This window comes from Peromyscus californicus, unplaced genomic scaffold, assembly GCF_007827085.1.
Source record: "Peromyscus californicus insignis strain IS unplaced genomic scaffold, ASM782708v3 Scaffold_4__1_contigs__length_199733344, whole genome shotgun sequence".
NCBI lineage: Eukaryota > Metazoa > Chordata > Mammalia > Rodentia > Cricetidae > Peromyscus > Peromyscus californicus.
Genome location: NW_026294562.1, coordinates 24,345,834 through 24,369,285, shown reverse-complemented (window position 1 = coordinate 24,369,285; position 23,452 = coordinate 24,345,834). Strand labels below are relative to the sequence as shown.

The following is a 23,452-nucleotide window of genomic DNA, read 5'->3' as shown; positions in this document are numbered from 1 at the left end:
TTCTAGAGATATGACTTACAGCAAGTTTATTTCATGGCTATGAACACCATCCGCAGAATGAGCAACATCCCAGACCTTATAGCTTATGCATGATGCATATGTGTGCTGAGTATTCTAAATGACATGTAACACATACCATTTATTATTAATTTCATATTATTATTCCACTTAATTTACCATGCAGTTTAAATCCTTGTAATACCCTAATTAAATTAGGGTATGGATAGTTTTATGTCAACTAGATACAAGCTAGAGTCATTTAGGAAGAGGGAACCTCAAATGAAAACTGTCCCTACCAGGTCGGCCTAAGGGCAAGTCTGGAGGGCATTTTCTTGATTGATGATTGATGATTGATGTGGGAAGGCCCAGCTTACTGTGGATGGTGCCACCTCTGGGCAGGTAGTTCTGGGCTATAAGAAAGCAGGCTGGGCAAGCCATGAGGAGCAAGCCAGCAAGCAGCCTCTGCATCAGTTCCTGCCTCCAGGTTCCTGCCTTGAGTTCCTGTCCTGACTTTCCTTCATGGTGGACTGTGATCAGGACACATGAGCTGAAATATTAAGTCTTCCTCTCCAGGCTGCTTTCATGGTGTTTTATCACAGCAATAGAAAACCCTACCTAAGCCGGGCGGTGGTGGTGCGCACCTTTAATCCCAGCACTCGGGAAGCAGAGCCAGGCGAATCTTTGTGAGTTCGAGGCCAGCCTGGTCTACAAAGTGAGATCCAGGACAGGCTCCAAAGCTTCACAGAGAGACCCTGTCTCAAAAAACCAAAAAAGAAAAAAGAAAACCCTACCTAAGATAGATGGTTCTAAGTCTTGCTCCCATTTCATCAACGGGAAAGACTCTAGAGTCGGGGTTTGAATTTTTCTGCATCTTGTTCTAAGTCCTGAGGTATCAGCAACACTGTCTTATTCTGCCAGCATAACCTCAGAGTCTTTTTCTATCCTTCCAAAGGCCTCACCCACTGTCTCAGCATCTTCTGGAGGGCTTGTGGAAGCACAGATGGCTGTTCTCATCCCCAGAGTTGCTGGAGCGAGGCATTTCTAACATATCAGGTAGGCAGGTTACACTTGCAGAACCCTGAATCCCGGTATCAGATCCTCGATTTGCAAATGGCTCTGCAGGAACAGCCATGCGGCTGGAACTCTGCATGGTGTGGCAGGCAGAGCACCCGGTCCAGCACCTCCTCCTGCTCCTCTTACCCTTGCCGTACTCGAAGCTGTTTGTGTCAAATCTTTCTTGCGTTTTCGGACCAGTCTCCGCCGTCTGTGAGTGTGATACATTTTCTCTGCTGCAACCCAGGACTTGGGCTTGTTATCAGGGGGAATGCTAATTCCATACTCCCAGCCTGCAACAGAATTTGAGCATAGTTACTCCAAGGAGAAGCATCTGCCTGATTAGCAAATAACTTGCTAGGTAATATGTAGCTCCTTTCTGCTCACAGATGTTCTCCGCTATTGTGACTGTCACAGGGTTGAACATGAGTCATCTGAAAATATGAAGTGTGCCATGCTGAAATGTTGGGTGCTGTCATGCCACAAATATAAAAGTATGTATGTATGTGTGCATACATGTATGTATGTATGTACATATGCATATGTGTGTATGTGTGCGAATATTCCAAAATCTAAACATTTCCCAAACCAAAACCACTTCCTCTGGGCTCGGCATTTTTGGTAACCTTTCTGCTTCTTTGGGATTGAACTCAGGACCCTGTGAATACCAGATAAGTGCTCTGCTATCGAGCTACAGTCTTAGCTCTTCAGTAGCATTTCCTGCAAATTGGTAAACCTGTCTATGTTCCAACTTGACAGCCTTAAGAGGTAAAAGACACAACTATGCGTTTGGTACACAGTTGTTGCTCAGTAATTACCGTTATTATAAGACCTGGTGTGTACATCACAATCAATGTAGAATTCACCATCCATTTGGAGTCTTATGTATCAATCCTACTCTGCTCATGTACAATCACATATTAGAGGAAAGAATCAATTATATTTTCCCTCTTGATGGTTCCAAACGGTAAGTTCATTTGACTTGACTATTTGTAGAGAATGGTAAGTACTGCTATACCTAAAGCTATGTCAATCACATGACTGCTAGTGGGATGACATATAAGACATTTTGCCATTCTCCTGCCTGAGTTATAGGACCTCTAAGTTTGATTATCCCAGGGAGATTATGGAGTGTGATTAGAAGAGAGAAAAATCCAAGCTCTAGATCTCTCCTTTACTCTTTCTCTCTGGATTTCTAAGTTACCCCAAATCCAGCTCGTTGGTCCCATCACCTCCATTTTCCACTTCTAACATCTCCTTACCCACTGTCTGTCCATCTATCTGTGAGTCAGACGACACTCATTTGAACAGTCACAGATAACACCACATGACCTAACTGTCACAGACCAGTGAGGGTAGGGCTCTTCCTCTCATGGGACCTTTGCTCTGGTTAACCAAGGCCTTTCTGCAGACTCACACTCAGGCAGACGGACGTACACGTTACCTTTCTCATCCACCGCTCGGTTTATGTCATATATCCATGCGTCATCTTCCCACTCCCAACCTGGAGGGCAAGTCAGCTCGCTGGGTGATGCCGCCTTATCTCCATTCTGAGCAACAGACAGACAGACAGACAGACGTGAATGAGATCCAAAGATGAGGAAACTTTCCTGATACTTAACCACAGAACCTGCACGTCTTTATAGATAGCATCTTCGAGATTCATTCTAGTCAGAAAAACTCTAATCTTTACTTACATACAAATGCTACATGAAAATCAGTTGTCACCAGTCTGGTGCCTTCTGTTTTTACTATTAGAGAATAGTACTAAGTTGAACCATGTGAATTTCAAACATGAGCGATTTCATATGGTCTCATTTAATACTATTTGATGGCGCCATTCATCTTTATGAGGGTTTATTTGGGAAAAACAAAACAGGGAACAGATCAAGCATTAAGACACATGTGTTCAAGTGTCAGGAAATGCTGCTGGAGGCTCATGACGCTGACCATGTGAGGCTGAGCAAAATTTATAGGAAACATTGACAGGTTGACATTAAAACTCACCGAGAGTCATGATAATGAAGTTCATATGTGAAAGAAATAAAGGTGTCTGTACACATGGGAAGCGCCCAGCCTCACCTTAAATTAAGGGAATGCAAAGTGCAACCGTGGCAGGTATCTTGTCTAGGGATCCACAAAGATGATGTAGTGGGACAGTACTGAAACCAAGTCCCCTGTTACACTGTTGCTGGAAATAAGTGTGTGCGCTTCCCTGCAAGGCCGCTTGGCAACATTATCGCAATGTTTTTTAACCATTTAGAATTTGAACACACAATTCCAAAGACATTTTTCTAGACATAAGCTTCCATTACTCGTATAAAAATGGTTGTATAAAGATATTCATTGCCACATTTTTTTTATAAAAACCAAAGATGAAACAAAAAAAAAAACTCACCCCAAACAACCAAACCCTAAATGTCTATGAGATGTACAAATAAATGACCATAGGGTCCTATAGCAAAGTTCACAGCTCTGTATGTGCCGTTATCAAAGACGACCTGGAGCTGGGGAGACGGCCCAGTTAATAACCACGTCAGAAGCCCAGCATGCACATAAAAGCTGGGAGTGGAAGCCCGCACCTATAACCCTAGTGCTGGGGACGAGGACAGGAAGAACTCTTGGGAGCTTGTTGGCCAGATAGCTCAGCCAAGTCAGTGGGCCCCAGGCTCACTGAAAATCCCTGTCTCAAAACCAATGAGGGAGGGAGTGACTGAGGAAGACACGGCATGTGGACCTTGCCTCTACATGCATGTGCACACACTTGCATATGCTCCTCTACACACATGCACACACACTCGTGCTTAAATACATCATTATGGGAAGATATTGTGTTGTAGAAACTATGTGCACAATACAATTCTACTTAGAAGAGGAAAAAGTACACTTGTATGTGAGCAGAAACCTACAACAGTGATTATTCAACAGACAACAGTGTTAGGCAGGGTGAGATATCTCTCATTTCCTTGAACACTGCTTGGATTTTTTAAAGGTTTAAAGAATTTTGTTGAAAAACTTTTTTTTATTTTTATTTATGGGGATGTGTGTGAATATATGCACGTACATAAGAGTATCCACAGAGGCCACAGGAGGCTATGGGATCCCATGCGGCTGCATGGTATAGGTGTTTGTGAGCTGCCAGCGTTGGGTGCTGGGAACTGAACTCCAGCGCCCTGCATGAGCATCAAGCGCTCTTAGCTGCTAACACATCCCTTCAGCTCCATTTATTTTATTTATTGTTTTTATTTGCCTGTGTAGTTCTTCCAAGTGAACGTTTCATTTCTCGTGATTTTAAAAACTAGCTCGATAATAAACTTTTCTCTAAAAAACATGTACAACTCAAACTTTATGCCGAAGCAGTGTCTAGTCAGAGGCCCAGTTTTTATTGGATGTAAGTAATGACCATGCACTTGTGTGGCTTCAGTTGTAAATGGAAGACTGTTTGGAAGCGGGGATGTAGCAGAAGAGAGGGCAGAGCATGTCCCATGATGCACAGAGACGGGACATGAGGGTCCCTCTTGAGAGCAGGTGGCTCACCGCATCCGTATAGGTGTCCTCTGCTGGCTTCCACTCGCCTCCAGGATAGCGGTTCTCATTCTGGTAGACTTCGTCCGTGAACTCTGTGTGACCTGCGTCAGCCTCAGTCAGGAGGCTGGGGGTGAGAGATGGCTCCTATTACTGAGGAGAAATGGAAACAGGACCAGCAACCCCAGTGATTTCACACTGGCAGGAGACTCCTACAGCTTGGAATGACACCACTACCCTTCTGGCTTGAGCCCTTTGGGTTCTCCACTCCAAATTTGACTTTGAACTAAAAGCTTTTGACATTCATTTAGAGAGGGGGGGGCTGGGCCAGCGAGACCTAAATTATAGAGGTCTCTTCACATTGGTAATTAGGATAGAGCCAGGAAAACAGCAGCAGCAGAGCTGTGAGCAGTTCCCTACAGGGAGCACAGAGAGTGTCTTCCACACTTCCTGGTGCAGTATAAGCTTTCCAGCTCTTTCTCAGTAAAACTCTTGGCTGACAGTTCAAAGAACAGGGAAATACTCCTCTATGTCCTTCCTTTTTTAAAAAATGGAGTGAAGCTGTGTGGAAATGTGTGCCCATGGCTTGCTCTACATGACATAAACTGATGGTTTCTAAGTAGAGAGTCAAGCCAGCTCATTTCAGACTCCAGACCCTTTGGGGCACTCAAGTGCTCCGTACCGACTCTGTCTGGCCAGCTTTTGCTTGGATTTAAAGCTACTTCAAAAACCCACAGAAGAAGGCATGGAGGCTCCAACTTTGCCTGAAGTTTTCTGCCAGGGACCCTCAAATGAGGTTCCTTTTCCTTTACTATTTCTACCCTCCCTGCAATCAAACACTTGGAATGGTATCAAAAGCAAATAGCCCCAACCATTTGTATAAATTGAAATCATCCATCACTCCTCTGCACCCCAGAGGAGACCCAAAGGTTTGGCCACTGTCTCTGGCATCCCGCCTTGTGTTTTTCCAGTCACAGTCCTCTCTACCTTTCCAGTCCTCACCCCCTTCCTTCTGTCCAATTCAACACCCCCACCTTCTCCTCACAAATCCCCACAACTCCAAACAAAGCGAACAGTCCTGCGCCAGAAGCAAGGATGTGTGGGCACTGGGTCTGGCAGAACAAACAGTATGCTCATTTTCCTCCCTTTTTAAGGCCCAAGCTATAGTGGAGACCTTACAATACAGGTCCCGGAGCGTGCCATTGCAAGGTGGCCAGAAGGGGGAGCTCTAGGATAATGCTGCCAGTCACATTTTTATTTACTTACTGATTGTTGATTGAGATGGGTGTCGTGTAGCAGGGTGAGAAAGGAAGAGAAGGGGCGGGGGGCGGGGGCTAAGAGAGGAGCCACAGACAAAGTGGACAAGAGACCAAGGGGCAAAAAGACTGGCATAGCCAAAATGGTTGGGTTCTATAAGGAATCAGAGAAGCTGGGGGGAAGGGAAGCCCAGTCCTGGGCTGGAGAGTTTAGGATAGGGGCAAAGTAAGCCAGCGAGAATGACTATGTAACGGGTAGTTGCTGAGAACCTGGTGGCCAGAGTCCACTTTGGTACATTAAATAGGCGCCTCAGCCATTTTCCCGAGTTTACATATAACACCTAGAGCAAATATTATATATACATGTAATTTCTCTCTCTCTCATATATATATATATATATATATATATATATGAGAGAGAGAGAGAGAGAGAGAGAGAGAGAGAGAGAGGGAGAGGGAGAGGGAGAGGGAGAGGGAGAGGGAGAGGGAGAGGGAGAGGGAGAGAGGGAGAGGGAGAGGGAGAGGGAGAGGGAGAGGGAGAGGGAGAGGGAGAGGGAGAGGGAGAGGGAGAGGGAGAGGGAGAGGGAGAGGGAGAGGGAGAGGGAGAGGGAGAGGGAGAGGGAGAGGGGGAGAGGGAGAGGGAGAGGGAGAGGGAGAGGGAGAGGGAGAGGGAGAGGGAGAGGGAGAGGGAGAGGGAGAGAGAGAGAGAGACTGTGGTAGTTTGAATGCAATTGATCTCCATAATCCCAAAGGGAGTAGCACAATTAGGAGGTGTGGCCTTGTTAGAGTAGATGCGGTCATGTCGGAGGAAATGTGTCACTGTAGAGGTGGGCTTTGAGGTCTCATATATGTTCAAGATACCACCCAGAGTTACAGTCCACTTCCTGTTGCCTTCTGATGAAGACGTAGCCAGCACCATGTCTGCCTGCATGCTGCCATGCTCCCCGTCATGATGACAATGGACTGAACCTCTGAACTGTAAGCCAGCCACCTTAATTAAATGTTTTCTTTATAAGAGTTGCTGTGGTCATGGTGTCTCTTCACAGCAATAGGAACCCTAACCAAGACAGACCGACAGACAGACAGACAGACACACACACACACACTCACACACACTAATAAGTGACACAGAAAGTCAAACACGAACCTTCTTTCAGGATCCACTATCCAGTCTCCTTCCCACTCCCAGCCTTTGGGAGGCAAAAAGAATTCTCTTTTGAGTTTTATTTTTCCTGTGACATCTGAGAACTTATGACGTCCCACCAGTCCAGATGTGCCCCATTTCCCAAACACGAGGGCTTGGTTTTCATACTGTTAAAAACAGACACAATTGGAGAAATACTATCAGAGATGGAGAAAGCAAGCCAGTCATGAAATCCAAGTCTTCTCAGATCTGGAGCCAGATAATGACAGAAAGCAAAAAAAATCTGTACACCCGAAAAATACAGCCCTAAACTCGGGCATGCCAGTGCTCAGGCGGCTTTGGGCAAGTCACTCATCCTCCTAAGACTCAATGTGCTCATCTGTAAACTGGGTACAACAGTTTTCTTACACTTATTCTAGAATTCATGCGTGCAAACGGTTGTGTGTTCTGCGAACTGTGATGCATCATGGGAGTTGTTTCTGTTATTTGAATGGACGTCAGCGAAGCATCCACAACAGACCTCAACTTATGAATGTGTGGATTTCGTAAAGTCTACTTGTAAGTTTACTGCTTAGATTTGGACACATTTATCCATAGAAATAACTAATTGATAGTGTTATTTCCCAGGTAGTAGACAAAGAATACATCAGAAACACGATTTCCTTACAGGGGTTTAATGGTTCTGAGTCTCTTCTGGAGTATGGCAAGTAGAATAAGAGCTTTCTGGAAAGCAAGTTTGGTGGCAATGGCTGACTGGTTTACAGTGTTCCTTTTTAAGTTAAGAAAATTTATTACATTTATGTGTGCGTGTGTGTGTGTGTGTGTGTGTGTGTGTGTGTGTGTGTGTGTGTGTGTGCAAGCCCTGACATGCGTATGGAGGTCAAAGGACAACTTTGGTAGTTGATTCTCTCCTTTGACCTTGTGGGTCCCAGGGATTAATCTAAGGTTGTCAACCTCAGCTACAAACACCTGTATCCACCGAGCCATCTCGCTACCCTGGCCATTCCCTTCTAAACTAGCATTTATAAATCCATGATGGTCTGATCTTCATACTCTCAACCATGGAAAGAGGTGAGACTTCCCAGGGTCATGGGTGTCCTTGCTTGTTCTCAAAGTCATATGTCTATCTGATGTTGATCTTATAGAGATGAGTTGCTCAAGGCACAGGTAAGTTTTTACCTGCAAAGGAAGGCAGGAAATGTATGTCCCTGATGGCATTGGAGCAAGAGCACAATAGTAAAGTCTCGGGTGTTGGTTTGAGCCTGAGAGGAGGCTCCCCTAAGTGGTTATGACAAGGATGCATGAAACTAGGATGTGTGTGACAAGGGTACAGAATGGAGGAACTTGGAAGCCAGCAGGACGCTAATCAGATCCAAGCACAAACTTCAGCATGGACAGCAGAGCTTCAGTAAGAGTAGAGGTGGTGACCTTCAGTGGCTTTGGGGGTATGGCCTTGAGACAGAAGCAGTAGGCAGGGTAGGAGGAGGTATTCATGAACAGGCACGTGTGAAGGGCTTTGAAGACACCCAGAAACAGGTGCATGTTTGTGTATCCTACTTAGTGTGTTGTGTCAGCATCAATTCAACAAACTCCTACTGGTTCTAGTGCCATAAGCTGGAAGATCATGCATATTCCCGGTCACTGGCTGGAGGTCACCTCTTTGAATTATCACACAAAGGAGATGGTCACTCTGGAGTGTTCCACTCAGGAGGATCTTCTCATCTGTTAGGCCAAGATTCTTTTACAGGCATTTCAGGAGGAAGTAATGACAGTTATAGGTAGGTAAAAAGAGAAAGTTCCGCCCTACCAGAGAGAAGACAGGACTGTCATTAAAAGTACCATTTCAGCAAAGACGGTGAAGGAGCCTTCGGCGAAGCTATTGAACTTCTTCTCCACAGCACTTAAACCCAGCCAGATATTCACTCTCAATTCCACAGGCACTTTGGGACCATTGCTTTTCTCTTGTGGATACTGTGGATGAACAATAACATCTCAGGTGACATGGGACAGACACCACATGCACTGTGACATCATGCTAAAGCTCAAAGCATGCTCAGCTTCTACTCATCGCTCCCACCAGACTGAGTCTGTATCTGCTGTGGTTGAAACTGATGAATGACCCTACAGCAAAGGCTGAGATAGGGGCTAAGGCAGTGAGCCCCAGAGTTCCGTGTGGCCGTCAGAGTGCCTGGCCTTTCCCAGCTCTCTGGCTCACTTCCCTTCTCAAGAGCATCTTTTTCTTCATTGATAAGCTGTCTCTCATTCAATCACTCAGTCAATCAATCAAAGTGTGAGTCATAGACTCCCACCTGTCCCTGAGACCGTTTCAGGAGGTCTACAAGGGCAGCTCACTCCCAATAGCACCAGCGTGAGATCTGTCTTGTTTTATTGACATCTGCACAGATGAGGCAATGACATCCCATTGTACTCATCGGTATTAATAGCACTCAACTCTCCAGTACAGAAGGTGAAATGCCAGTTCCACTAAAGAGTTCCTTTGACTTAAAAAAAAAAAATTAGCCGGGCGGTGGTGGCGCACGCCTTTAATCCCAGCACTCGGGAGGCAGAGCCAGGCGGATCTCTGTGAGTTCGAGGCCAGCCTGGGCTACCAAGTGAGTTCCAGGAAAGGCGCAAAGCTACACAGAGAAACCCTGTCTCGAAAAAACCAAAAAAAAAAAAAAAAAAAAAAAATTAAAGAACTAAAAACTTTAAAATGGATTTGTTTTAAAACCCAGGGTTGATTACTAGTTTTGTTAAGTCCCCGCCCTTGAGTGCCTGGCTTCTTAATACTTGGTGGGATGAAAGAGGAAGCTCTCACAGGTCACCTCACACATTAGCACGTGACCATTATCTTGACAAAAAGCTGTTATAAATTGACCAAGAGATAGGTGTGTGTGTGTGTGTGTGTGTGTGTGTGTGCGCGTGTTGAGACAAAGTCTCCTGTGTCTTGTTTGTTTTTCTATTTTAATTTCTATTACAACAAATTCTGGGGATACAAGCCATATGAACAAAAGCCCTTTGTAGTCTTCCATAATGTTTTTAATGTTACAAGAGACACCAAGACCAAAAAAAAAAAATCCCACTGAACTAAAAGACTCTCAAACCAAATAATGAGGATTCACAAAGTTGACAAATACAGAGTTTCTTAAAAGCATCTGTTTCTGTTTATCCACTAGATTCTACAACCTAAACCAGAGCACACCCCCTTGAAGCTTTTGTATTAATCAGTTTGCTTCCAGTACTGCTGATGGGGATTTTAACTGAGGTCCTGTTTTAAGTCTGATTCATTCCGCAGAAGACTTCCGAAAGGAGATGGCCATTCTGACGCTACTTACAGCCTCCTGGCTAAGAACAATGTGAGCACTTATAAAAGTCAGCAGACAGCTCCTTATTTTAGAGAGCATACCACCTTGACTCAGGCTTTTCTCTTTTTAAAATTTGTTATTCCTTTCTTAAATCCAAGGAACTCCTGTTGGGGTAGGCAGGATAGGGTGTCAAAGCATGTCAATGGGAGCTATGTTGAACTCTTAAATGCAGCCTCAGGAAGTTTTCTAAGCCATGCCTTTAACCCCAGCACTTGGGAGGCATAGGCAGGTAGATTTCTGTGAGTTCCAGGCCAGCCTGATCTACATAGTGAGATGCTGTCTCAATAAACCAATAATAATAATAATAATAATAATAATGATGGTGATGATGATGTTCAAAACTTCTGCTTGCAGCAGCAATGATCAAAACTTGTCTATATTTAGAGCGCCTTCTGTTTGTGATGGTTAGTCGTGGTTGTCAACTTGACTGGATCTGAATCAACTAAAAGGCAAGATGCTAGGCATGCCTGTGAGGAACTTTCTTGATCAGATTATTCAAAGTGTGAAGACCTATCATAAATGCGGGTGGCACTTGCTGGTGGAAGCCCAGATGAAGAAAACAGAAGAAAGGTTTTCTTTTTGCCTGCTTGCTTTCACTTTTGTTGGCAAGTTCATCAATTGTGTTGCTGCCACTGCTGTATTCTTTCCCTAATATTAGGTCTCAGCTTCCAGCTTCCAATGGGAACTGAAGACCAATGGCTCTTCAGGGATCTTCTGAGCCTTCAGTACCAGACTGAGAGTGCCAAGACATCCAGCCCCACGGACCAATCAGTCACTAGTTTTGGCCTTTCTGGTTGAGACAGCCATTGCTGAGCCACCCAGACACTATCATATAAGCCAATCTAATAAATGCCCTTTTTATGAGTATTCATTCTGTCTGTTCTTCTAGAGAACTTTGATCCCATGACTGGCTATCCCACCCTCTTCCCCAAACACTTACTAACATCAGTGGAAGAAATGTATTGCTCGTATGAGACACCAAGAGTGGAAAATTTATGTCAGAAAGCAAATGACAATGCCATGTTACTATTAACGTCCGAGACATCTAGAGAGGTGCCTGTGGTTGGATGACAGCCATCCTCATGCCACTCTATAAAAACTACGATCCCAGAAGAAGAGACCAGAACAGGTTAGAACTGATTTTAAACACCTTAGATACGTAACAAATAGAATATGACAAAGCAACCCCTCCTTCAGAACAGAAATTTGCGTGTATTTTTCCATCCCACAATGAAGATGTACCTTCAGAAGGATGGTTTGGGTTTTCCCACAGTATTTTCCAGATGCGTTCCCACCACTGGTGGAGTATAAGACTTGATGGGCAGGAATCCGTGCATAAGCAAGTCTTTTCTCTCCACGGATCATCCAGATGATGACGTCGGGCATACTGTTCTGAGGCTGGGCCGTAGGTTGTTTGGAAAAGAAAACAAACAAGGTGAGTCTATGCGTAGAGAGACTGGAGAAATGGCAGTCTGGACACCTGAGACTGGGGTCAAGCCTGTGTCTCAAGGTCAGGAGACACACGTCTACCGTCACACAGTGGTTACACAGGCCTAAGAAATGGGCTGTGGATGGCCGAGGGGGACACAGGGCAGCAAATGAGGAGTTGCAACCCACTCTGGTCTGAAAGGTATTTATTTTAGAAAATACCCCCTCATCTCTCAAACATCATTTGAAGAAAACCATCAGCAGACTGAAAAAGCTGCAAGCCGCCACCCACTGCCATGGTTTGAATGTGTTCCTCAGGGTTATGTGTGTTTAGCAGTGTTAATCAGCCTAACGAGATGAGTAGGTCGTCAGTGATCTACCCTCAAGCACAGATTAATACCATTATTGCAGGAATGAATTTGTTATCCTAAGAATGGGCATAGTATGAGAGTAGGCTCAGTTCCCAGCTGCTTGCTCGATCGCTCTCAATCTAGCCCTCTGCAGTGAAATAACACAACAAAAAATCCCCTGTCAGACTCAGACCTCCCGATCTTCGATATCTCCGCCCCTAGAACTGTAAGAAATAAATGTCCACTCTTTATAACTTACCCAGCCTGTGGTATTCTGTGTGAAGGAGGCAGAGAAGGAGCTAAGGCCCGACCCCCTGGATACTCAAAGGACAGGGAGAGTCTGTTTACTTTTGTTCCTTCAGTCACAGAGGTGAGGGACTGCTGACACTTCTCCAGCAACTATTGTCCGCCCTGCACTGTTCTGTCCCCTTGAGAATCATCACCGTCTCTGAGTCTTTCCCCAACAGTCTTACCACGATGTAAGTACTCTTTTTCTCCACCTTACAGCTGGGGAAACTGGGCTTAAGTGGGCCGAAGAGCTTGCCCAAGGTTACACACGATTTAGGATTTAAATCTAGGTCTTCCTAATTCACACTAAAGTGATATTTTAAATCTCCATGTTGTGTTCTACTATTCCATCACTCAAAATGCTCTATGACAGCACTATGAAAATGATGATTTTCCTGCAGGCCCCTCTAGGACCCTACTCAAAATTCTTGTCCTGATTTTAATGACTTTCACCCCAGTCCTCAGTAGCCTTCCCAGTAACCCCTGGGTTTTATCATTGATCAGATCCATTCACAGTCACAAACATCATGCCAGATGCTCCATCCACCACCCCACCCTTGCTGCTAGCCACAGGACCCTTCTGGGAGCGAATGACATTAGTGTAGTTCCAAGGTCTACCTCTTCAGTCAGTTGCATCAATTTATCAAGCCAGTCCTCGATTTCCAACAAAGTGGATTTCACATCTGTGGCTTCAGATCTCATCTTCAGAGCTGCCTCGTGTATCTGGGAGAGAAACCTGGACCGCAACTTTCGGATCTGAGTATCCAGAATTGTGACGTTGGCTTTTCCTTCTGTGACAGGCAAAGTGTATCTATAAGAAAGGGAAAGAAAAGGAAGAGAATTTAAGAATGGCATTCTAGCCTTCAAAACTGAGTCCTCTTATATTTGCACACTTGTTTAATGTATGTCTGCATGCATTTCATGTAGGCTGAAATGTCAGCATCTCCTGATTCTGTGGGCACTACTTGGTTGAAGCTAGAGTTGAGGACACCTTTGTGGCCCTGGCAGAACAGAAAAGAGAATACTCTTTTTCAAAGCAGTAGAGTCTAAACAATATTCCTACCACCTTCATCTCTGCCTCATCTCAGAAGGTTCTCAAAGTGTTCCAGAAAATAGGAAGGACTGCTTGCATAGGGCAATTTCCATCCAAGACCCAGTGGTGGGACCCCCCAAAGAAAAAAGGGATGACTGAGTGAGTGACTCATATTAGCCCCACACCTACGCTGTGGCAGTAGGTGAGACCACAGGGCAAGACTGTCACTAGTACCAGAAAATTCAACTCATATTGTCTCCACCTAGAATTTCTAGTCATTTGCATTCCATGGTTTTCCTCAAATGTGAAATTTCCTTTTACATAGCACTTAAAAGACCCCAGCTCACTTCTTTGAAGACTGTTCGTATTGTAAGTTCAGCTAGATATGGCTGTGCTTTCTTCAGCAAATTCTACAGTTCACAGGCATTTTCCAAGTGAAAGCCGTAATTCCACGTTGGTTGGATTTCATTAATGACTGTGGCAGTATGTGTGTGTGAAGGGTTAAGAACCTCAGTGGCCATGTAAAGCAAAAATACACGGGAAAGCTGTTGAGCTCAGAATCACACTTGAGTCCTTTGAGAGTGAGGTGCTGACCGTGACAAGGAGGAGCGGGGCTAAGAGGGTAATTCATTCTCAGCTTCACTGCCACTGGGCCTCTCTGCTTTCTAATCTATAATTAAGAAGTGACCCCTTAGGATTCCTCAGTCTCTCAGTGTGAGCTTTGAGTGCTCACAAAGCCAGTGGCGTTTTGACTTCTGCGGCTCTTCAATGACCTGACTAAACCGCTAGAAGGCACAAGAAGACAGGGTGACTGAGGGCCTGACCCAGAGGGGAAAATGTCTGGTTCCTCTGAGCTATGGTTTTATTAGGCAATATTTAAAATGAGTTTGGGATGAATCACTTTCCCCTTTCATTTCTGAATGCCAAAAGAGCCGAGCTACTTCTCCAAGTCACAGCAATGAGATGTCCTCTGGCTAAGTCTATGTACTGGTCTTGTCTAACCTGGCATAGTGTGTGTGTGTGTGTGTGTGTGTGTGTGTGTGTGTGGTGTTGTTTTAACATGACTTTGCATGTCATCCTTGTTAGGGGCCATCCTAACTATCTCTGTGGTTCCTCTGTGTGTGTGTGTGTGTGTGTGTGTGTGTGTGTGTGTGTGTGTGTGTGTGTGTGTGTGTGGTGTTGTTTTAACATGACTTTGCATGTCATCCTTGTTAGGGGCCATCCTAACTATCTCTGTGGTTCCTATTTTACTGTAAGTGCTTCTAAAGGGGTGTAGAGTGCTTGAGACACTCAGTTCAAAAAGTAAGCTATTTCTAAAACCACAGATTAGGAACATTGTTCTGAGTGGTGGAACCCATGTTCCTATCTCCTTGTGGAAGTCAGGAGTCCTTCTTCAGGAGGATGCTCAAGTGTGTTACTCCTCTCTCCCCTCCATCTCCCACCCTTTGCCTCAGGCTGCTGGGACCAGCTTCCTGGAGTCCAACCTGGGCCTCCCTGGGCTGCTTTAGACTTGACAACAAACCAGAGAACTGGGCTTTTCCGGGTGACTCAGAAACTCCTCCTGGGGTGGGGTGAGGCTTTCAAGAAGCCCCAAACAATGCTCAAATGCATTTTTCAGAGAAATACTTGGGAAGATTCTAGAAGCGCTTTCAGTCTTAGAATCCAGGGGTGAGGCCATGACTGGGGTGTGGAGATAGAAAGATCACTGTACCTTGTGTCTTCTATCACTTCATTGACCAACTTCAGCCACAGCTCCGCCAACTGGTTTGCAGGAACTTTACCTTGGATCCCTGATTTTACAGCCTCTATGTTTGATTGCTGAAGAATTAAGAAAGAGGAGAGACAGCTGGTAACTCTGCCCTTATTCCCAAGAAAGCATTATTTCTAAGGTAGGGTAGAGAGTGGGGTAGGGACATAAAAGGATATAATTACACAAAAGCCCGAGGCTTTGTTCTCACTTAGTAATATCTACCATAGCTTTGTGCTATTTACTTTCCTTCAAAATGCAATTGACACTAATAAGTTTAAGCAATAGAAGACCTTATCACGTATTTTGACCTTTGAAACCATGTAAATATTTTATATGGTCCAAAAATAAACAGGAAGAAAGAATCAGGAATAGGTGAGGGAACCCTCAAGAGGATATAATAGAAACAGTATGGACTTAGTTATATTTTAGACAAATATTTAACTAACCAATGTAACCTATGAAAATAGCATTTTGACCATTTAGCCTAAGTTACAAGACAAAGACAATCCAAACTGTACTAAACTGTAAATGGCTTGTGGTTCACAGGGAATGATGTATGGAGTTTAAGTTCGATGGCAGGAACTGGAGTCTCACTGTAGGAAAGATAGACTAAGTCCTTGGTAGAACATTAAAATTAGAGGCACCATTCTGGCCGTCAATATTTTAATAGACATGGAAGTAAATATGCATGTATCTGTGTGTATGTATGCACATGCACATATGTGTGTGCCCATGAGTTTCTTGGCTGACAAAGCTTGTAAGCAACAATATGCCAGTAGCCGTGAGCACTCTAGTACCCAGATTCTTTTTTTCAAATGCCACTTCCCATTAAAGTAACTAAAGCATCTCAGATGAATGGCTATTTCAGGGCTGGGGTTGAGAAAGTGCGAGATAAGCTCAGAACATTCTAGTGTGCAAGTGCTGAGCAGCTGTCAACCGGAGGGGAAGGGAGTTCCCTCTATGCCTAGCCAAAGTCCTGGTCATGGAAAGCCACTACCTCTGTCAAGATTAGCCTGGAGCTCAAACAGCTTGGCCAGTGGAGAGAGATGATAAGAATCAGGGTAAAAAACCCTGAAGAATATCCCACACATCATTAGAAGAAAGATGGGACCAATTCTCCACCAACTCCCTTGAGAAAGGGAGTTGGAAACGAATAAGAATGTTGCATTTCAATTTCAACTTTATTTTTATTATTTTAAATTGTATTTTCAATTTATGTGCATGAGTGTTTTGCCTGTGTGTATGTCTGTGTACCACACATGTACCAGGTGCCCTTGGATGCCAGAAAAAGGCATCAGATCCCTTGGAATGGGAGTTATAGGTGGTTGTGAGCTGCCATGTGAGTGCTGGGAACCAAACCCAGGTCCTCTGGAAGAGTGGCAAACACTCTTAATCACAGAGCTATCTATCCAGTCCCCTTGATTTCAACTTTATTAAATGAGAAATTATACTGAAGTTCAATTATACTTCTGTATCGGTGCTCCCACAGCCACACACGAAGGCATTTTATTTATAAGTATGTTTGCTCCTCCACGATCTGTGATACCCCCTGGGGTTGTCAGCAAAATAAAACCAAAGTGATGGAGCGGAGTGGGGACAAATTACTCAGCTTCAGTTCCAGGTCTTTGAGCTGCATGTTAAGTCTGGGGCTGATCGCTCCACACTTGTGATCACTCGCTGCCTGTGAGGTTCAGGACAATCTTCCCAACTCTGTATTCATCAATGACCTCACATTCACCACTATAACCGTGTTTCCTCATCACAGACAGAAACCAGACGACAACTTTAGAACCTACAAGGACCCGGCACTCGCCTCTCTTTCTCAGCAATGTTGCTACTCTTGAACGCATCAGCCAGGACCTTCACGTGTACCATTTTGGTGGCATAGAAAGATGGTAGAAAGAGAACTCATATTGCCCTTATAACAAAAAGCAGTATTTTTATTTTGCTATGGAGTCTTTGATCAGGTATTTTCTCACATATCGTGGTCTAGCCCTTACAAAAATAATATTAATATTAATTAAAATTATTTTGTTATTAAGATATTTTAATCACATATTAATGAGATTAGTGTGATATTTCCATACATATTGTTATTTACTGGGCACGAGAACAGACCACGAGATACAAGGAAACCCACTTTAAGAGTTTTATTAAGGGTGATAGGAAAGAGGGGCTAGTGCAGCAGGCCTGCCGGAGAGAAATGTGTGGAAAAGTGGGGAGGGGACAGGTGGAGTCCGCTTTTAAGGATCACCTCGCGCATGCGTGTAGGGGCTTACATGGCCATGCCACACATGTGCATAGATTATGTGGCCATGCTGCAGACAGATTACATAGGATGTAAGGCCCTGGAGTAACTAAACATTTTGCCTGAATGCTGACAGCACACATGCAGCCATGGGACTCTGGAAGCAGCTAGAGTGTCAGGAATGATAACACATATGACATATATCGATTATCTCCAAACACCCTTTTCCCGTTTTCCTATACTCTAAATTAACATAATATTGAAATAAAAACACTAATGCCAGATAGATTTTATCCATACCCAACAGAAGTAACTTAGTATCTTTAAATTGAGTAGACACGTCTCAAATGGGCCGCCTTTCTCCTCACGACTGAGGTGGACCAGTGTCAAGGGGGTAATCATACAGATACTCTTCTTATGCAGTTCTACCAGAGGGCCCCCCCTCCCAATCTTCAAAGAAGGGAAGTTCCTCCAGTCTGAAGCGAGGGCAGAGAATGCCTGGCCTGGTTCTTCAGAAGGTATTACTGTAATAACAGCGAAGTCCTACAGGTCGCACCTAGCTATCGGAACAAAGCACTCTTGGTGTATAAATCACGGCAACACCATGAGCTCCCTTTCCTCTGTCCTCCAGCCTTTTGCATCCTCCTGTCTTTCTCAGGAAGAAAACCTTTATCCTGGCATGTGCTCGCATAAGCCTAAGACTGAACTTCCTTGTGGTTAGATGTAGCTATATGACTGGATTCTGGCCAATGGAAAGTGAGCAGAAATCAAGTGCATGACGTCTGGGTTTTTCCTGGTGAGAGGTCCTTGTCATCTTCTCCTAACGTTTTTCCCTCCCCTTAGGCTGGAGGGTGGATGTTGTGGTGAGCTGTCTTTATGGGATGGACTGAGGTAATTCCTTCGTAATGAGTAGAGCAACCACGGGGAAAGAGCCTGGCCCCAGTCCCAATGAACATCCGTTAGGTTCATACCGTTTTCCTCAGCTCTTAGTCAGAAATTGCTCTTACCTGTCGACCATTGTACTTTAAGTTCTTGTGCTACAATTGCCAAGCTTGTATATTAACTGGTGTTTAACTTGCTGATTGGTAAAAGGAAATGCAGGAAAGATAACTCACCAGCCGTTCTGCCATGACTAGGAGAGTGTTCACTGCATCCAGGCGATGACTAATATCCTCCCAATAGGAAGTCAGAGTGACCACTGGCTTTGTGTGGGCCCAAGGTAAGTAGTAATAGTAGTTCCCTGGTACAGAGTGTCAGAAGTCAGTGAACACTGGACACTTGAAGTGGGCAACATTATTTATTAAATAGACATGCTGACAGAGATACTCATTAATCCACATGGTTGGGGAATGGTCTTGGCCAGGGTTTGTTTGTTTGTTGTTTTGGGTGTTGGAGATTAAACCCAGGAGCTCACACAAGCTAGGACAGTTCTCTACTACGGAGCCACACCCGGGCACTATCCTGATTCATCAGTTTTGTTCAGTTGAGCAACAGGGGAATAGATGGTTCATCCAATTGTTTTGTAACTCTCTCTAAAATAACCAGCAAACAGAGGGCAATAATCTCAGGATCAACAGCTGAACATCCACGATGGTTCCATCACATGCATTGTAACAAGAGGAGAGGGCACTGGAGGTTGGATTCACTCTTTCTCCGGGACAATTATCCTTTTAAATGACTGTTTTTGCTGCAAGAGGAGCGACCACCCCACTCCAACCCCGTCTTTGCAAACCTCGGCTGCCTGCATGGGGTTGGCATTACTCAGAAGCTTTCTGTAATTAAGACTAAGTACTTGGCATTTTTAGGGCATTTTAGGTTTTAAATCATCTTGTCCAAAAATGTAGGTAAAATATAGCAATATTGTTGGACTGTTTATGTGCACAGACCCATACACATAAACATATAATTAAAAAGAAAAACAGAATCTTTTAAGAGAGAACTAGGTGATGGGACTGGGTGAGTAACAGTGAGGATCGAAGTCTGGCTTTGCCAGCATCTGAACCAGAGTACTACTCTGTCAGCTACTGAATCTAAGGGAGATTTGGGTTTGGTGGGGTACAGCTGCTTTAAGGAATGGTATACTTAGCGGGGTCACCATCTTGGGATTTTATGAGATCTGGTGTCCAGCCTGGGCAAAGGTTGGGAACCTGAGATTCAGCTCCTGGGAAACGGGATCTGGGTTGGGCCATCCCCATCCCCTCTCCGCCCGTGTGCTAGCTTGCCCATGCAGTTGGGGTGGTGCACAGGAGTGGGGAGATTAGAGAACAGCTTGTGGGTTCTGAGGACTAAACTCAGGTTGTCTGGTTGCTGACAATCTCCTTCACCCAACTGGCCCCCATCTCACTGGCCCCCAAGTTAACCACTCTTGTGGGTTCCTAAACGCCAATCCTTTTTCTCACTTACATTAACCAATGAGACGCTGAGCATAATGGCTGCCAGAGGGAAAGTTCAGTGTGTGCTTCTTGTCCTGAGACATACCCACTATAAGCAAGAATAAATAGAGACACTTAACACCAGTCTTACCATCAAATACCGCACGGCTGTACTGAGTTGTTGACGCCAAAGGTTTACAGGTCGCATCAAACTTGTTGCCATAGTTCCCAATGCTGACTTCGAACTGAATGGCCTCTCCAACATCTTGCAACATGGTGGCTGAATGGAACACGGCAGACAGGCTGTACTTCCGCCTTCGCTGGTATTTCTATAAAATGGGAGTAGATCCAAGGCTCAGTACCATTTCATTTCTCTGTATTTATATGTAGATTGCTAGCAAATACAATTCTAAGCCCAGTTAATTAGTGCTGCACTAAATGCCAGATGGGAATGTTCTTGGATTCATCAATCCCACCTCTCACATAAGTGGGCAGAGATTCAAGTATTAGGCTTATCACCACGGAGCTGGTTGAAAGAGGGGGAACAATATAAGTGTCTACAAAACACTGTTTAAACAAATTATGTTACTGTCATAATAGAATGAAGTCTACAACAACTTGAGTAAATCCTAGTGCAAATATAGAAAATGGGAGTATTTAATTTTATTATTACTTAGTTTTGCTGGTGATTAAACCCAGAGCCTTATACATGGTAGGCAAGTACTCCACCAGGGAGCTACATCCCTAGCTCCTATACTTAAAATAAATTCATTAAATATTTTTTTTAATATTGATGCACATGAGGGAGGTCTGGAAGAATATAACTCAAATTTCTAACAGTAATATTATCGTAGAAGGCAGAGAGATAATGGCAATTTAATTTTCTAATTTATATGCATTTGATATTTTGAGTCACTGAAGTCTTAATTTTCTAATCAGAAATAACAACCAAGATTTTAATTTTCAACTGGAAAATAAGTGAAATTGTATTCTCTCTCTCTTCCACCTCAAGTCTCTCTTCTCTCTCTCCATTAGTAACCTAACTGGTGACCCTTTCTTTCTCTATCTATACCATGGCTTTATTCAGTTGAATGGATCACTAATTGTGGGTGGGGCTTCTGGCTCGTATGAGTCAAAAATTTGGCCACCTATTTATAGAGATACCCAGACAACTGCCTCAAAAGCATTTAAAAAAAACCCTAAGACTCTTTTTATTTATTAAGTATAATCAGACAATTCTTCTTATGTCTTTCTTGGTGATGTTTCTATTTTTGAGCTCTCAGAGCTCCCCGAAGCTCCTAAAGAGGCCTTTGCTCTCCATCACTAAATGAAGCCCTTCATGAAAGCATTAGGTTAAACAGAAAGCCCTTCTCGAGTATCTTGTCTACACAGTGATCAGAATTCTTGTACACCATCTAGAGACATTTTTTCTCAATTCAATCAAAACCAAATATCTCGTTAATATCTAGTCATTGATCACGGCTCATTTTTTTTTATCATTGTTCTATTAGTTCGTTGAGAATTTTATACAATGTATTTTTATAATAGTCACCTCCCCAACTCCTCCCAGAACCTATTGCTTTATTTAAATTGTCTTTTTCTTTTAAAAAATGTTTTATGTGTATGTGTGTGCCTGAGTGTGTACATGTGGACCGTGTCTGTGCAGCAGCCACAGAGGTCATAAGACAGTGTTGGGTACCCTAAAACTGGGATTACAGGCAGTAGTAAGTCCTCATATGTGTAGTGGGAACCAAACCCTCTGCAAGAGCACTACGTGATCTTAAATGCTGAGCCATCTCTCCAGCCCCCTACCCCCAAATTTTAATGGTCTTTTCCTAACAAAACATAAATGTATGTCTCCATCACTATAGATGGTACCTTTCTCATTATACCATTTTAAAAACATGGTAAAAATACGTATAGTAGAACTTACCATTTGAAGAGTCTGGCTCAAGAGCATCAAGTAAGTGCATCTTGTACTACAATTGCTCGCTAACCATCCAGGCACAGAACTCTTCTCATGTTGCAAACCTGACATTCTACATTCATCCAGTAAAATTTCCCCATTTCTCCCTTCCTCCAGCTGCTGGAACCACCAGTCTTTCTGTCCCTAAATGCGACCATGCTGTCAGCTTCCTTGAATGTGTGGTATGCAGTTACCTATCCTGTGCCGGACATAATTCACTTAGCACAATGCCTTCTATATCACCCATGACGTAGCACGTCGGAAAATACTTCCCTTCTTACCCAGTACTGTTCTGTTATATGAAAACACTTCATTTGTTTATCTAGTCACCCAGTGATGCACATGCAAGCAGCTTCCACCATTTGGCTTTGGTGAATAACATCACTCTAAACACGGATGTGCAAGTGTCTGTGTGAGCCCCTGCTTTCAAATCCCTTGAATCTGCACTCCGAAGTACAGTTGAGAGATTCTATAGTGGTCCTATTTTTAATTCTTTGAGGGCTGTTTCAAGAATTTGTTTGTTTGTTTGTTTGTTTGTTTGTTTTGAGACAAGCTCTCACTCTTCCTAGGCTGACTCAACCCTCCTGCACCAGGCTCTAGGTGCTGGGATTACTGGCGTGCCTCACCATACCTGGCTGTTGTGAGAACTTCTGTCAGCTTGTAGTCTCGTAGAAGTAGAAAGAGAAGGGAATAGTCCCCTATATGGCTCAGTGGTTAAGAGCATTGACTGCCTTTACAGAGGACCTGGGTTTAATTCCCAGAACCCACATGGCCACTCACAACTGCCTATAACTCCAGTTATCTCATAATGACTTACTTTGCTAGCCTGTAAATCTACTTTAAGAGATTGGCTCAAAACAAATATCCATCCTAAGAATGTTAAGCTTGCTACGTCAACACAGAAAAGTTGTTTTAGGAGAGCTGTAAGCAATCCCTGATTCTAGAGGCAGACGTGAACCTACATTCAAAGCAGATCATCTATCCTTCTTTTTGGAAAATTTTGTGGGTGAGTCTTTACTTACATTTAAAAGTAAATGCCTACTATGGTTCTTTTACTATTTATATTACCTAAATTGATTCGCTCTATATGGTAACATAAACCTCCAAGAGGGAATTTTTGCCCAGGCTATGATATTTGCTAACTTGGGGGGAGAAATACTTCTTTTCTTGTGTAGAGCTGTGCCCTGTGGCTTCCTTCCCGTGAGGGATAAATAAGGGGTAGGTGAGGGGTGAAGAGAAAGGCAACCCCAGGAAGAATGGGGGAACATTATCCTTTGCTCTTGAAAGAGCGAGAGGACTGGTGCAGCCCAACAGCTGCACTCCAGATGTTCCAAACACGTCTGACGGGGAAGTCCATCAGTACAGCTTTAGATACCAGCCTGACTTCATTGTCCTAGTGCAAGCCAGTGAACGAGGCCGTGGAGTGCAGGGGAGAAGGAAGCGTCTCTGCTACAGTGAGTAGATGGTCTCCCTGTCAGTCATGCTAAAGTTTACATGCAGAGTTTACGGCAGGCAGACATCGGCTTACTTCAAGGAAGGAAACTGTCCTGGTTCAGCTGACAGCTCATGACAAACTGAGATAAAGAAGTGTTCAAGGCACCAGCTGGGTCCAGCTGTAAGAAGGCAGGCTGGCAATGGACAGGAAGACTGACAATAAGGGATTTAGAAAGCGTT

At 44.0% G+C, this 23,452-nt stretch overlaps 1 protein-coding gene across 5 annotated transcripts in view; it reads right to left on the bottom strand.

Moving 5' to 3' along the window:
* The window catches only part of Myof (myoferlin), a 150,386-nt gene that overhangs the window by 47,432 nt on the left and 79,502 nt on the right, over positions 1-23,452 (bottom strand). For all 5 annotated transcript variants that reach the window (XR_008223175.1, XR_008223176.1, XM_052762975.1 and 2 more), the window contains 10 exons: positions 19,964-20,141; positions 18,556-18,680; positions 15,154-15,260; positions 13,028-13,220; positions 11,586-11,741; positions 8,818-8,949; positions 6,982-7,145; positions 4,591-4,705; positions 2,498-2,603; positions 1,201-1,346 (listed from right to left, as the gene is read on the bottom strand). Coding sequence is in view for 3 of the 5 variants with exons in the window: in XM_052762975.1 (XP_052618935.1) it covers positions 1,201-1,346; positions 2,498-2,603; positions 4,591-4,705; positions 6,982-7,145; positions 8,818-8,949; positions 11,586-11,741; positions 13,028-13,220; positions 15,154-15,260; positions 18,556-18,680; positions 19,964-20,141 (1,422 nt within the window). In the remaining 2 variants the exon portion in view is untranslated. The remainder of the gene's footprint in view (positions 1-1,200; positions 1,347-2,497; positions 2,604-4,590; positions 4,706-6,981; positions 7,146-8,817; positions 8,950-11,585; positions 11,742-13,027; positions 13,221-15,153; positions 15,261-18,555; positions 18,681-19,963; positions 20,142-23,452) is intronic.